The sequence below is a fragment of the Artemia sp. Qi Xiang Cuo genome, chromosome 8 (genome assembly GCF_049724085.1).
Source record: "Artemia sp. Qi Xiang Cuo chromosome 8, ASM4972408v1, whole genome shotgun sequence".
Lineage (NCBI taxonomy): Eukaryota > Metazoa > Arthropoda > Branchiopoda > Anostraca > Artemiidae > Artemia > Artemia sp. Qi Xiang Cuo.
Window position 1 is genome coordinate 9,131,220 of NC_142801.1, and position 16,287 is coordinate 9,147,506.

Consider the following 16,287-nt stretch of genomic DNA (forward strand, 5'->3'; position numbering starts at 1 on the left):
ATTACCAAATATTAATCTCTGATCAGATTTAAAATAGCTCCATTTATGTTTGTTTTTTATTAAAGTTCGAAACCACAAAATATTCTGCAAAATTAGAATTATAAGTCAAATATGTTAGACAAATATTTTAAAACAATAAAAAATTAGTAACAGAAAGGAACAGCGAAAAAAAATCTACTAGTAAAATAGACCAAAAATTGTTAAAATAAAAGACGAAAAGGGGAAAGAACTACTTCTTTTACTGATACCAGTACAAACTAATGCACTTTAATTATACAACCGTGTAAGAGCATTACACGGTACAACCCTTACACGGTTGCACAGCTTAGTTTATTAGAAATAATGAACTAGTAAAATCAGTTTTTTTAGTTATTAGTCTTGTAGTTTATTTGATCATAGAATATTTTCCTAATTATTAGTATTATTTTTGGCATTAATTATTAATTTAACTAATATAATTAAAGAAATTAGAAATAAGACTCTACCCAAATTTATATCAAATTGGAGACTAAAATAAAAGTTTAATTAATTTCTTAGACTACACAGTTTTGCCATTTACAATTCAAACAAAACAAAAATACAGAAAACGACCAAAATTTTATAATAAAATTTTGAATATTTCAGCATCTCATCTGGAAGCCTTTGTCAACGTGAAAAAAAAAACAGAAAAAAAACCCATAAGTACTAAAATACTTGCTTAATCAAAACATAAAAAGGAACGTGAGAAACAAAAAGAAAAACCCAAACGCCATACAAAATCAAAAGGAAAAACAGGAAAAATTACAGCTAAATGAAGTCCAGCACAATTTAGCACAATTAAATTATAGCACAATGCACAGGCACGAGAATGTGAAGCCAAAATCTTCAAACATTCTGTTTTTGCAAAGCTTTTGTTTCACTGACTTATTTAAGCTTAAGCATTCTGTTTTTGCAAAGCTTTTTCTCACAGTCTAATTATATTATATAAACCAGGACTTCATCCATGATTTTCACTGGGGGGGGGGGGGTTCCAAAAAATGTTTTGTTTGAAGTGGTTTTAAAAACTTTTTTACATTTTTAAGACCACTTTACAAGCCAGAGAAATAGTTTTAATTTTTTTTATAGAAAAATTGTCGTAGATAATTTCGAAGACCACACTGCCTTTCCATGACGATAAATAAAAGTTAAAATAGGGATAAAATCCTTTTAATAGACAGTGATGATGATAACAGTGATAGAAATTCACAAAATACCATATATTTCGGTCACATAGGCAGTGACCATCATCAGTAGTAAAACTGTTTACTACTGATGAGTTTTAGATAATTACATGGGTTTAGATAATTAGGACTAGGCTAAGGTGTAAATGTATAGGCAGTCCATTACACAAGGAGACAAGAGTAAACTTTTGCATTTTACCCATTTTTCTATATTTTCATATTGTTATAAGTGAAGTTGTAAAACGAAGACTAACAGAAAGAAACGGATACTTACTTTTTTTGAAAATCCGGAATTGAGAAAAACACTTGAAGCACTGAGTTCATGTAACATGAATTTCCTAAGTTCTGCAGTCCAGTATATCCTGGGCCATATAATGGTTGCAGCTTAGCTCCTGACTCCTGAATTGTTGACCATTCACCAAAACGTTGGTTTAATGTAACTTCAAGTTCTGCCATAGATTTCTCTGTCTAAAAATTATATAAAACATTAATAAATAAATAAAAATTAAATAATATAAATAATAAAATAAATAAAATTAAACAAATAAAACATATAGGATAAAGTGCTTAAAGCCAACTTCAAAGAGTATGGAGTACCAATAAAGCCACAGAAACCAAAAATTAAAATTTGAGATTTTAGAGGAATTGTCTTATGACAAGTACTTCTCAGTTAAAATTTACTCGGAAATATCGTCTTTTTTCACATTTTATTAAATAATAATTTGGAAAATAGGTTTTGTAAAATCTCAAAAATACTCTGAAACCCTCAAATATGACGTCAAATCGATATAAAAAGTACACCAAATCGAAAACATTAAATGGGGGTTTACAGACCCCGAATCTGAACAACAATGAAAATCAAACGGATAGCTATGTTCCGTCACTTAAATAAACCTGCAGTCCATCGCTACTTATCAACGGTAAGACAATACCGTCTGATCAGGAAAAGGCAGGTGCTCCTCCAAATTTCTGTGCACACCCTTCTATATTCAATGATGATGGATCAGCCCCCCTTGCATTTTTCACCTATATATATATATATATATATATATATATATATATATATATATATATATATATATATATATATATATATATATATATATATATATATATATATATATATATATATATATATATATATATATATATATATATATATATATATATATATATATATATATATATATATATATATATATATGTATATATATATATATATATATATATATATATATAATATATATATATATATATATATATATATATATATATATATATATATATATATATATATATATATATATATATATATATATATATATATATATATATATATATATATATATATATATATATATATATATATATATATATATATATATATATATATATATATATATATATATATATATATATATATATATATATATATATATATATATATATATATATATATATATATATATATATATATATATATACATATATATATATATATTCGTTGTTTTTATTGTGTTATTATGTTCAATTTGGGTTATAAAAATCACGGGTGTGGGTTATAAAAGTCAAATATCCATAAAATTCCATTTCATCAATGCATAACTGCATGGAGTGACCCCCCCCCCCCCCCACAAGAAAAAACACAGCTAAGAAGAAAACTTATTTTGTATGGCACCTCTACAAACAACAACCACATAAAACAAAACATACCACTTTCGATTCTCTTCCACACACCCCAACAAAAAAAAAGAGACAAGACGCAGAACAAAGGAATTATAAATATTAAGGACAGTACGTTGCCCACAAGTGCTTAAAATATTCATTAGATTGAGTGTTGTTAATAATTTAGGTCCCGACATAAATTCATAAATTTTATCAGCTTTAAGCTTATCTTAATCTTATATTATCAGAGCCTTAGGAACAATACGAGTCTAAAGAGAAGAAGATTATTCTTCGATTTACCCAAATACCTCTGATGAAGAGCCTGAAAGAACAGAATCATATTTCGACCGAGCTATTACAACATAACTATCAGATTACCGCTTGACATAGCAGCCTTTGAGCAGAGGAAGTTGAAATTTCTTTATAATACGAATATATCTTGGGTATACTTTATAAACTTAAAATATTAAACATATTTTAATACGTATCTTCTATAATACGTATGGTGGAGTGGGCATCATTTTAAGCCCCCTCACATCGATGTCACTTCTAGAGTGGGAACCTATCTCACATAGAGTAGCAAGAGCGCGATTCAAAGGCCACCTGTTCAACATATCAGTTATTGTAGTTTATGCTCCAACCAGGGACACACCGGAGAGTGAAGGAGATCTTTTATACCAACTTCTAACTTGTACACTTAAGAAGGTCCCGAAACGACACCTCATCTTTATTGGAGGCGACTTTAATGCCAAAATCGGGCTAAAAGTATCCAATGCTGAGTCTACCATTGGCAACTTCGGTCTTGGAGCTAGATGTAGCAGGGGAACAAGACTTCTTCAAGTTACCATGACGAATGATTTGGTCATTACCATTACCTTATTCAAACAAAAGCCTAGCCATAGAGCCACATGGCATTCAAGAGATGATAGAGCAAAAAGCCAGATTAATTACATCCTCATGTCCCACCGTTGGAAATCAATAGCAAGAACAGTAGATCGTACATTGGAGCAGATACTGACTTGAAACATGGGTCGGATCATCTTCTTGCCAAGTTAGATCTAAAGTTGCGACTAGGAGCACGCTCCAAGACGAAATCTCCACAAAGATTTAACACCAATCGCTTCGATGATTCTAATATACGACAGGCATTCCGCTTAGAGTTGTCTAACCGCTTTGAAGCTCTCGAAGTGCAAGCGACCGACGAGCAAACCCGAAGTTTTGTATGAAGAGTGGCTGACGCAATACAATCCACGAGGTTGAGAGGCTGCGATAGGATACCGCAAAAGACTATCCAAAAATGGATGTCAACACGCACAGTTCAGCTGGCTGAGCAGAAGCAACAGATATCAGACAGAAAATCGGAGTTCTTCAAGCGCCTGAGAAGAGAATGCCACCAGTCGGCTAAGAATAATAAGAACCAGTACTGGGAGAAAATCACTGAAGACATGAAAGCCGCTGCCTCCAGATCCGACACCAGGAAGACGTATCAGATCCTAAATTCAATCAGGAGTAAATCACACAAGCCTACTAGTGCGTCCGTCGAAGATGAAAACGGCAAGATACTCTCGAATAATTCTGAAATAATAAATCGCTCGAAGGAGCACATTGACAACCTTGTCGAAATGTTTGCTTGTTCTTCGTCTTCATATTTTGCCACTGGCTGATAAAATCCGCGTTTTCTCACCTATTTGATTTTATTTTTCATTATTTCCTTTCCTCTCTTGGTTTCGTACGTCATGTATAATCAGTGTGGTCTTAGAATTTATTCATCTGAAGTTTTGTAATTTTTCTCTGTTGTCTTTAAATAAAATTGATTGATTGATTGATCGATTGATAAATCCTCCTAATATTTCCTGTATCAAACTTCGTTGAATAAAAAACTCTAGCAAAAAAAAAACGAAAAAAAAAATCAAAAACTAAACTCTAAACCAAAGGGTCGTATTTTTGTTCTTGTTCAATAAAATAAGCCTGGTTATAAGTGTGTAAACCAATTTGGTCTTTATAGAAAAAATATATAAACCTTTTCTAAAGTTGAAACGTTAATACCAAAATGACTAAGATGTTTCACTAGGAATGGATCTTCGACCATATCGTCTTCAGGGTAACTGTACACGTCAGCTTTGCCATCAGGGGTTATCGTACCCAACTTCACAGCTAAAGGGTACCCTACAATATAAAACCAAAGCATATCAGTAACTTATATTCTAAGCATTCAAGTCAGCTTTTCTTACTATAATCCTTTGCTAATTGAAAGAATGCCTATACATTATGTCGAGGGTGACCTTTTATTAGTAGAGATGTATTGCAAAGTTTTGTCCAAAATATAAAAAGCAAGCTAAAATCTTGATTTTTAGGGAGAATTTTAGACGAAATCCTTAAAAAAGCCTCTGTCTCTATTGACTCTTAAAATATGTGTCACACACAGAAAAAGCCTTTGGCCCTTTCTTAGCAAAACCTGGTAAATAACAAATCACATTGTTATTACATTTACCAAAGCCGCTCTTTAAAGTAAGTTACTTTCTTATACACACCTTCTTTTCTTCTTTGGAATAGTAAGAGACGAACCTCAAAGAATCAGGCAGCAAACTAAGTCTAACATATGCAATGGTTTGTTTTTCTAATGATTGACTTTGAATATAATCTTAATTAATATAATATTTTATTAAGGATCGGTCATGAGAGGTCAAATATTACTTATTCATGATAGTAATCGGATATTAGCAAATATCCGAACGAAATCAAGAAATTATCCGACTCGATAAGACTGAAATCAGGAATCCAAAAACAAGGGTAAATAATAAAACCGGGTGCCTAGTAGTTTATATTCATGCGGTACGTTTAATTGACAGTTTTTTCTTAAAATTATTATAAACTTCTTTAGTCGGATTTTAGTTGTTGAACAGAAAGGTAGAATTTCGAACGAAGGATAAAAATGGCCTTTGATCTAAGAATCTAACAAAACCATGACGAGATTTATTATCTAGTATATGGAAATACAGTTCTTTGTAAAAAATATTGTTTTTGTTTTTTTTTATTACAAAAGCACGTAGATATGACAAATTCCTGAGGTTATAATAACATAAGATACTACAGTGTTATGGAAAAATGCAGTTTTTCATAAAAAATTGACTATATTAAAAAAAAAAAAGGCACTAGATGGAGCAATTTTCTTTAAAATGAGCCATTAAACAGCTCTCAGCAATGTTCCAGTGCCCCGCTATCTGAGTAAAAAAAGGAAAAAAGTATGCCGTAATTGAAGAATATCGTATTTCAAGCAACTTATCTTGTTTTACAAGCCAATATATTTTCCTCGTTATTCAATCCAAGGGATGGTAAGTTTCCTGTAGACGGGTTTCGGATAAGGCGGTTCTAATAGTCTACTTCTTGTTTTGATATGACACTACTTTCACGAGTTATGGGCTATTACATTTCTTAGCATTGGACGCCTCTTACTAGGTTGCTAGCTACCGCTGCATCCCGGATTACCATGTATGACGTCATTTGTGTGTTACATCATCTTGTATATGAAGATAAAATTTTTTGCAAATAAAATATATTTTATTTTTAGTATTATATTTTTTTTACTCACAATTAGCACGCAGATACAGCAATTTCCTTTCAAATGAGCCCTTAAACATTCCTCGATGATGTTTCAGCGCGCCACTAGCGGTGGCAGAAAGGAGAAGCAGAAAAAAGGAAACACACCACATCTGCCAATGCGCAAAGTGACTATCCTTGTTACTCAAGATGTAGAACTGTATGTAATTCTCCTAAATGGTGTTTTTGGTTATAGAAATTCCATTGGTACAACTTTTATTTCAATTTGACACCATTTTCCTGGGGTTTTCCTGCTATTTTTCGAGATTCCCACAGATTTACTTTCGCAACAAACTTTTACCATTAAGATAAATCGAAATCATTGTTACAATCCCTAAATCAGCTTCAAGTGGCAAATCTTGCTCAATTGACAGTTTTTTTTTCAAAACACGATTTAAAATTTTTTGATACTATGGGCTGAGCTCGTTCTTTACTAGGTTGCCCCCAAGGGAGATATCATGATACATGCTGAATAGAAGAGACCAGGCATTTCTCTACTTCAATGATCTTCTTATAAGTGGATTTACAGCAATTAGGGGAGAGGACGCCATCCTATAGTCATCATACCATTAGCAGTATTCGTTTTATTCGAGTTAATACCCGAAAATGAAGGGTCGTTGTGAGAGTTATTTACCAATTAAGACAACTCGCTACCCCAATGAAGACCAATGCAGAGACGCGACGCTCCAACGTGCACCCAAAGTTCAAATTTATCGTCAATATAGTTAAACATGTTCAAATTAAAGGTCGTTTATTGGAAACATATCTGTAACAACAAAAACCCAAAATTAGGCATTCCCAAAGGGGGCCTTATGGCCCAAAAAATAGGGAGGAAAGAGGAAACAATGAGAAAAAAAAAGAAAAATAGCGCCTGACGCCAATCATCACCATTAATCAACTATAATCAAGCAATAGAACTCCACAAACTCAACAAAAAGAAGAAAATAAAACCAAGAAATGGGCAAAGGTTATACACACACACACACACACACACACCCCACTCCCCTTCATAAATTCTAGTAGGTGACGCTACGTGTATTGATTTTTTTTATGTGAGAGGCGATCATTAAGAGACGAAGACAAAACTGACAAAACCAGAGAAACAAACCTTGTTTTGATTATATTTTGGTTACCTTTTTGTGAATAGTAATCAACAGCGTGGCCATTGCCCCCAGACCCATCAAAGAATTTTCTTCCACAAAGAATACTGCCATCAGTTAAATTGAGCCACAAATTGTTTGTCAAGTCACATTTTTCGCACTGCCAACCACTAGGTGGTATCTTCACACCGTTATCAAGTTGAACCAAATCATCAGCATATCTATAAAAAAGAATTTAAAAGTATCAAGGACATGAAAATAAAACACTTTGCACCCTGGACCTATCTTAGGTCTATTTATATCTGAAAACTGCGTTTTTCTAAGGTTTTTTTTTTTATTGTTTCAAAATGATGAAACTTCTATGGCTGTACCACATTTTCGTCAGTGTTGCCACATTGAACCGTAAAAATAAATAAGCAAAATTAAAAAGTCATATCTGACAACGGTTTTCCAGAATTTAAATGTTAACAATCTGTTGGTTCCTAAAGAAAACTAAAACTTCAAAGGAACGCAAGAACCGCTTAAGTTACTTAGTGTCATGCGTTTTAGTTCATTTTCTGCTGATTTTTTCATCTCCAATTTTTCTTTTATTATCAATATTTGACACATCCTCCTACCAAAAACTGTATATCAGCACATGAAGGTCTCTTTTATTAGACTTATTTTAATTAGGCATATATGGTTTTGCAAGTTTCTACTTAACCAGTTCAAACAATCTCATTTCATTGGCACTGTCCTTGGTATTAAGAATAAATAGGATATTGGGATACAAGATAGGATGAAGGGTATTTCACATGCCCAACTGCTGAACTTCATGAAATAAACTTCAGGGACACACTACAAAGAATAGTTTTTGCTTATTTGGGCAATATTTCAATAATCAGGGGATCAAAGAAGTTTCAGCATTTTGGGTAACATTCTGCTCATTAGGTTCTTCTGAGGGAAATACTATAATAACAAAAGATTAGCATCATTGAATTCCCAAGTCCAAGGCCGTACCCAGAAGGGGGGGTTAGGGGGGTTTGAACCCCTCCTGAAATTTTTTTTGGACTCGTAAAAACATAACAAAAATGGATATAAACAAATTTTATATGCGTTTTTTGAGATTTTTTTTGTGATACTAAAAACAGTAGGATAAGTACATATTAGGATACATAGTAAATAAATATACTTAAAGTAATTATATATCTTATCTCTTTAAAATAGCAATTATTGCATACGTATTTAAAAAAAAAAAAAAATTCGAAAACAGCTCTTTTTCTTTTTTTTTCTTTTTTTTGTAAAATTGGCCTCCTGGGGTTTTCTGGCCTAAAAAAACGTTCTACATACGTCACAACTTTGAGAAAAATTCGTTAAGAGTCTTTAGGAAAAGAAATTTAGGAAAAAAATTCAAAGGAGCGACGTCATGTTTGAGTGGTTGTATTATTTTTAGAATATATACGACGCGTGCAAATTTACACACGAAACATAGCTAAGTATAAAATACCAAGTATAATGAGTCAAACGAAAGTGAAGAAAAACCCGCGCTGCCTAAGTAAAGAGCGATGTTGGCATAATGTATTTTTTTTCCTTTAGACCAGGGCACTTCGTATCGGAGGAGTTGTCGTAGAAACTTCGAAAGGGCTCATTCGATTGGAAATTGGAGTGGCTTATGCCCTTTTTAATAGTCAAAAGTGATCGGAAGGCAACAAAAACCCCTTCCACGCCCACCATTTCCCCAAACACATCCAATCAAAATTTTGAGATAGCCATTTTGTTCAGCGTAGTTGATTTCCAAATAGAAATAATGTTTTTTGGAGGACACTCCCTGACAACCCTCAGGGCAAGGGTTGTAAGTTATGCCCTGGGGGCACATAAAATTTTTATAGAAAGCGTTGTCGAGAAACTTCAAAAAAACCTCATTCGATTGGAAATTCAGCAAGCTAGTGTTCTTTCTAATAGTAGAAAGTGAATGGAGGGCAACTAACCCCCCTATCACGCCCACCTTTCCCACAAACACATCCAATAAAAAATTTGAGATAGCTATTTTGTTCAACGTAGTTGAAAGTTTTAGAAATTGGGTCTTTGAGGATGACAACCCACCAGAGCCCTCAGGACACGGGTTATAAGTTATACTCTGGGGCAACATAAGATTTTTATAGAAAGCGTTGTCGTAGAAACTTCAAAATGGGCCCACTCGATATGAAATTTAAATGGCTAGTACCCTTTTTAATAGTCGAAAGTGATTGGAAGGCAACTAGCACCCCTTCCACACCCACCATTTCCCCAAACACATCTAATGACAATTTTGAGATAGCCATTTTGTTCAACGTAGTTGAAAGTTTTGGAAATTATATCTTTGAGCAGACTCCCCCACAGTCTTCAGGGCAAGCGTTATAAGTTATGCCCCGGGGGCATATAAGATTTTTATTGAAAGCTTTGTCGTAGAACTTAAAAGCGGCTCATTCGACTGGAAATTCAAAGGGCTAGTGCTCTTTTTAATAGTCGAAAGCGATTTGAGGGCAACTAACCCCCCTCTCACGCCCACCTTTTCCCCAAACACATCCCATCAAAGTTTGAGATAGCCATTTTGTTCACCGTAGTTGAAAGTTTTGAAAATTAGGTCTTTAAGGATGAAAACTCCCCCCCCCCCACAGCCCTCAGAGAAAGGGTTGTAAGTTATGCCCTGGGGGCATATAAGGTTTTTATAGAAAGCGTTGTTGTAGAAACTTCAAAAAGGGCTTATTCGATTGGAGACTGAACAGGCTAGTGACCTTCTTAATAGTCGAAAGTGATTGGAGGGTAACTAACCCCCCACTCACACCTACCATTTCCTCAACACCCATACAATCAAAATTTTGAGATATCCAATTTTTTCTTTCAACGTAGTTGAAAATTCTGGAAAGTAGGTCTTTGAGGATGACACCCCCCCCCCCAGAGCCCTCAGGGTAAGGGTTGCAAGTTATGCCCTGGGGGCATATGAAATTTTTATAGAAGGAGTTGTGGTAGAAACTGCAAACAAGTCTCATTCAATTGGAAATTGAAAGGGCTAGAACCCTTTTTAATAGTCGAAGGTGATTAAAGAACAACTAACCCCCCTCTCATGCCCACCATTTCCGCATACACATTCAATCCATGTTTTGAGATAGCCATTTTGTTCAACGTATTTGAAAGTTCTGGAAATTATGTAATTGAGGATGATAAACCCCCCAGAGCCCCCAGGGCAAAGGTTATGAGTTATACCCTTCGGGAGCATGTAAGGTTTTTATAGATAGAGTTGTCGTAGACACTTTAAAAGGGGTTCATTCAACTGGAAATTGAGAGGGTTAGTGCCCTTTTTAATAGTCAAAAGTGACCGAAAGGCGAATGCCCCCCCATACCCATCATTGCCCCAAACACTTCCGATTAACATTTTGATGTAGCAATTTTGTTGAACGTAGTCGAAGGGTCCGGAAATTATATTTTTGAGTATGACAACCCCCCACAGCCCTCAGGCTAAGGTTGTAAGTTATGCCCTGGGGGCTTATAATGTCATATAGAAAGTGTTGTCGTAAAAACTTAAAAAAGGGCCCTTTCGATTGGAAAATGACTGGGCTATTACCCTTTTTAATAATCGAAAATAATCAGAAGGAGAACCCCTCCCCACACCTATCATTTCCCCTAACATTTCCGATCAACATTTTGATATGGCCATTTTGTTCAAGGTAGTTGAAAGGTCTGGAAATTATTGCTTTGAGAATGACAATCCTCCCCATAGCCCTCAGGACAAGGGTCGTAAGTTTTGCATTTGGGGATTTTAACGTTTTTATAGAAATTTTTGTCGTAGAAGCTTCAAAAAGGGCTCATTTTATTGGAAATTGAGAGGCCTAGTGCCTTTTTTATTAGTAGAAAGAGATCAGAGGGCAAATGTCTCTCTCAACGCCTATCATTTCCTCAAACACTTCCAATCAAAATTTCGATATAGCCATTTTGTTGAGCCTATCAGAAATATCTGGAAATTATGTCTTTGAGGATAACAAATCCCCCCAGCCCTCAGGGCAGGGGTTGTAAGTTTTACCCTGGGGACTTATAGGGTTTTTATAGAAAGTGTGGTCATATAATCTTCAAAGGGGCTCATTGGATTAGTAATCAGACGCTCTAGTGCCCTTTTTAAGAGTCAAAGTGATCAGAGGGCGGCTACCCTCTCTCCCCTACACACACGTCGTTTTGTCCCGAAATGTGTCTAATAGAAATTTTGAGATGGCTAATATATACAACATAGTCTAAATATCATATAACAAGGATTTTCTGGTTGAAAAAACTCCTAGAGATTAGGGGCAAGGGCTGTAAGTTATGCCCATGGAAATTAAACGTTTTTATGGAAGGGATGGTTGTTTAACTTCAGAAGAGGCTCAAGCTTACTCGCTGTAAAAAGACTATGTCAATATAGAACGAACAGCAAAAAAAAGTTAAAAAACTCCATCATGAGTGGAAATTAATCTGAGTAGGGTTGTAAGCTCTATGCTTTCTAAAAGCCAGAATATAATTCGGTCTTTACTGAAAAAAATTCTTTTACATGTTTTCACTTTTATAACTTTAAGAAATCAAAAATTATTTAAGATTTTAAGGAATAAATATCAGCATTATGTATATTAAACCAACAATGCACATTTTTTTTTCATTAAATTCATTTGAATTTTTTTCAGTATAGTACAAATTATATTTTGGCTTCTAGAAAGCATAGGGTTTAGAACCCTACTTAGATTAATTTCTGCTCGTTTTGAGTTTGACTTATTTTTATATGTGTTTGTTTTGGGTTTCATTTATTTATTAATACTGATTTGTGGTAGTTGCATGCTTGGTAAATTATTTGATTCTATTTTTGTTCATTTTTGGTTTAATGGAGTTCTTTACCTTTTTTTCAAAAACTTATTTTGTGCGAAAAAGTTTTTTTTGATTAATTCCTTACAAACTCTATACTTTTCTAATAGTCACTCAGTTTAGGTCAAGAAAGAAGTGTAGAAATAGCCAAAATGACTTAATAAGTCTGACTGGATTGAAAAAATACAAAGAGGGGATGTTGACAGTTTTGTGAATATTGTAACAATCAGCTGATAAAGAAAACTAACGCGAACGTTTTGAAAATGCAATTTTTTTTCATGAAGAAAAAGATCATTTTGTCAGCAGAAAACCTGTTGAAGCCGAAATTCATGTTTCAGATTCCAGGAACTAATTTTCAGAAGAAGAAGAATTATCAAAAAATCCCCGGTTACTAACTTCAAAATTACTAATTTAACAAATGGCAGAAATAATTAACTTGCAGACAATCATTAATTAAAGTATATTTGTCAAGTTTGGCTCTGAAAAAAAAAATATTGCAAAACATTGAAATATTTATGATCATTTTAAGCTACTGCTCTCTTACTCTTGTTTTTACATAATTTTCCTGGGTTATATAAAGTTAAAAATGAATCGGGTAAGAAACAGTGCTTTTAAAATATAATAAAAAAAAACGAAAAAAAGGACAGAAAGGAGAGGAACAATGTAATAACTGAAACAAATCTAATTGATTAATAACCACAGAAAGAAAGGCCTCAAAATCTTCAGAATCAAAACTAATATAACAACATTACATTGATTGAGGGATGCATAGTTTATACAAAAAAGAAAATTATCAAAAGGCTAATATAGCAATAAAACAGATAAAAATTACACTAGCACCAGAGGGGAAATATCATAGATTTGATGAAAAGATGAGCTATTTTCCTGTTTTGTTCATGATTGAGCCATTCAGTCTCTGAAAAATTTTCAGTAACATAGTGAGAAAACAGGAAAGCCGTTCTCATAAAAAAAAACTTTCAAAGCCTCAGTTTCATTTTTCAGAAAATCTTTCATAAATAGTAGAAAATTGAGTTTTAAGACTATAATTTTTCTTCTACAGCTTTTTTTAAAGAAGAGTGGGGGGTCCCTCTCTATCTGCACTAATATGAACTCTTCAGTTACCACCAGAACGCAAAGAATGATATTATGTACCACCAATTTACTTTCTAAAGCCTCATAATTGTAGTTAAATGTCTTACTTCGAAACGATTCTTTGTTCTCCGTTCCACTCCGTAGCTTCCACTTCCGCTTTAAAGGATGCTGTCTCTGCAGCCAATATCCCAGCAATGGCGTCTTGAATCTGACAAAAAATACCATAAATATAAATACAAAAAATGTTACTACTACTACTAACAGCCCACTGCAGCACCAAGCAACCTGAGGCCAACACAGCTGCACACGCTCCTCCTCCACCCTAATGTACTCAAAGATCTACTCTCTACCCCCAATCCATGAACTTCCAACTTCCTTTAAATCATTCTTTGTGACTTATTCCCACCCCATCGGAGACGACCTGTTTTTTTGTTTCTTTTTTTCCGTAGATTTGGTAAATCGTTTCTTTTCCTTTATTAAATAAAAAAAAACAAGTTTTTTAAACTGAAAGTAAGGAGCGACATTAAAACTTAAATCGAACAGAAATTATTCCGTATATGAAAGGGGCTGTCCCCTCCTCAACACCCCGCTCTTTACGCTACAGTTTGACTTTGTCTCACACCTCTATTTTTTAAAGCGATAAAAAACTTTAGCGTAAAGAGCGAGGCGTTGAGGAGGGGGCAGCCACTTTCATATACTGAATAATTTATGTTCGTTTTAATTTTTAACGTCGCTCCTTACTTTCAGTTTAAAAAACTTGTTTTTTTTATTGAATTTCTGATCGTTTTTCAGTTGATGCAGCTTTTATTTTGGCTCACCGTCATTGAATAAATAAACAAAATTTGCATTAAAATTTTACTTTTCTTTTGCTAAATGGATGTCTCTAAATTTGGTTCTGCCGTAAATTACAAATTAACTTACGTAACTAACTTCTATATTCGTATATTTTTCTTCTGGCAAAAAATACAAAGTTGCAGATTTTTGCAGATATGAGCTTGAAACCTATGTAATAGGGTTTTCTGATACGCTGAATCTGACGGTGTGACTTTCATTAAAATGCATTCACTTGTAGGGGGTGTTTCCCCTCTCTTTGAAAAATCGGGTAAATTTTCAATTTTCTCAGGCTCGTAGCCTTTGATGAGTAATACTAAACTTAATAAAAATTGTATATTTAGAATCAGTCTTATAAGCACATTCTTTTGATACATTAATTGACATCAAAACTCTGTTTTTAAAAGTTTCGATCACTATTCAGCAGCATCGCTTGTTTTTTTTATTGTTTTTTTATTATATATATGTTATTACGTATATGAGGGGTTCTCCCTTTAGTCAATGCCACGCTCTTTACGTTAAAAGTAAAAAAGAAAATTTATTAACAAACCCCTGAATCACAAAGGCCGTTTAATTAGAATAGATAGCTCTTTTGAAAGCACTAAAGAAAACTGTAGCGTAAAGAGCGAGGTATTGACTTGGGGGAGAACCCCCTCACATACGTTATAATTTCTGTTCGTTTTAAGTTCTAATGTTGCTTCTTACTTTCAGTTGAAAAAACTTGTTTTTTTTATTTAATTTCTGATCGTTTTTTTAAATAATGCTTGGAAATCCGGCGCCCCCTTCATAGAAATGTCCCTTACCCCAACGAAACATCCTCCACGGAAAAACTCTCCAGAATAACCCCTTCCTCTAGCCCCCCCCCCCTCCTCAGAAAAAAATCCTTCCTGAAAATGTCTGTATACTTCCCAATAACCAATTAATAATGCTAGCAAGTCTGGCGCCCCCTTCATGGCAATTTCCCTTCCCCCATGAAAATTCCCTTCATGGAAAGAGCCTCCACCATAACCCCCGACCCCCCCCCCCCCCACTACAGAAAAAAACCCTCCTGAAAACTTCTGTATACTTCCCAATAACCAAAACTATATGTTAACATTGGGTAAAGTTTATAACTTTTAGCCCTCCCCCTGGGGACTTCGGGGGATTAAGTCATCCTAAAAGATATATTTATCATATTTTCGACCATGCTGAACAAAATGGATATCTCAAAATTTTGATCGGGTGACTTTGGGAAAAAATAAGCGTGGGAGGGGGCCTAGTTGCCCTCCATTTTTTTTTGTCACTTAAAAAGGGCACTAGAGCTTTTAATTTCCGTTCCAATGAGCCCTCCCACGATATTCTAGGACCACTGGGTCAATACGATTACCCCTGGGGGAAAAAAAAAACAAAAAAACACAAATAAACACGCACCCGTGATATTTCTTCTGGCAAAAATTATAAAATTCCACATTTTTGTGGATAGGAGCTTGAAACCTATACAGTAGGGTTCTCTGATACGCTGAATATGATGGTGTGATTTTCATTAAGGTCCTATAGCTTTAAGGGGGTCTTTCCCCCTTTTTTTGAAAATCAGCCAAATTTTCTCAGGCGCGTAACTTTTGATGGGTAGCACAAAACTTGATGAAAGTTATATATTTGAAATCAGCTTGAAATCTGATTCTTTTGATGTATCTATTGGTACCGGTTTTCTAGAGTTTCGGTTACCATTGAGCCGGGTCGCTCCTTACTTACAGTTCGTTACCACGAACTGTTTGATTAAAACCCTATAAAGTGGGATCGAACAACATTTTTCTTACGGCTTATTGATATATGGTCAGTCCAATAGGTACCTAAAAGGTTGGACACAAGTAGCTCTTTTCAGGCACTGATTTCAGCAGCTCAGGGGGAAAATGATAGAAGTACAAAAACAATGCCATTTGGGCGAGATTTTCAAAACTTAACATCATGCACACCATTAGTCTAAT

At 34.2% G+C, this 16,287-nt stretch overlaps 1 protein-coding gene across 2 annotated transcripts in view; it reads right to left on the reverse strand.

Annotated features, from left to right (window-relative positions):
• Usp5 (ubiquitin specific protease 5) overlaps positions 1-16,287 on the reverse strand; it is a 108,182-nt gene that overhangs the window by 55,167 nt on the left and 36,728 nt on the right. For both annotated transcript variants that reach the window (XM_089093199.1, XM_089093198.1), the window contains exons 4-7: positions 13,600-13,700; positions 7,595-7,782; positions 4,885-5,030; positions 1,474-1,667 (exon numbers count right to left, since the gene is read on the reverse strand). In XM_089093199.1, coding sequence (XP_088949325.1) covers positions 1,474-1,667; positions 4,885-5,030; positions 7,595-7,782; positions 13,600-13,700 — 629 coding nt within the window. The remainder of the gene's footprint in view (positions 1-1,473; positions 1,668-4,884; positions 5,031-7,594; positions 7,783-13,599; positions 13,701-16,287) is intronic.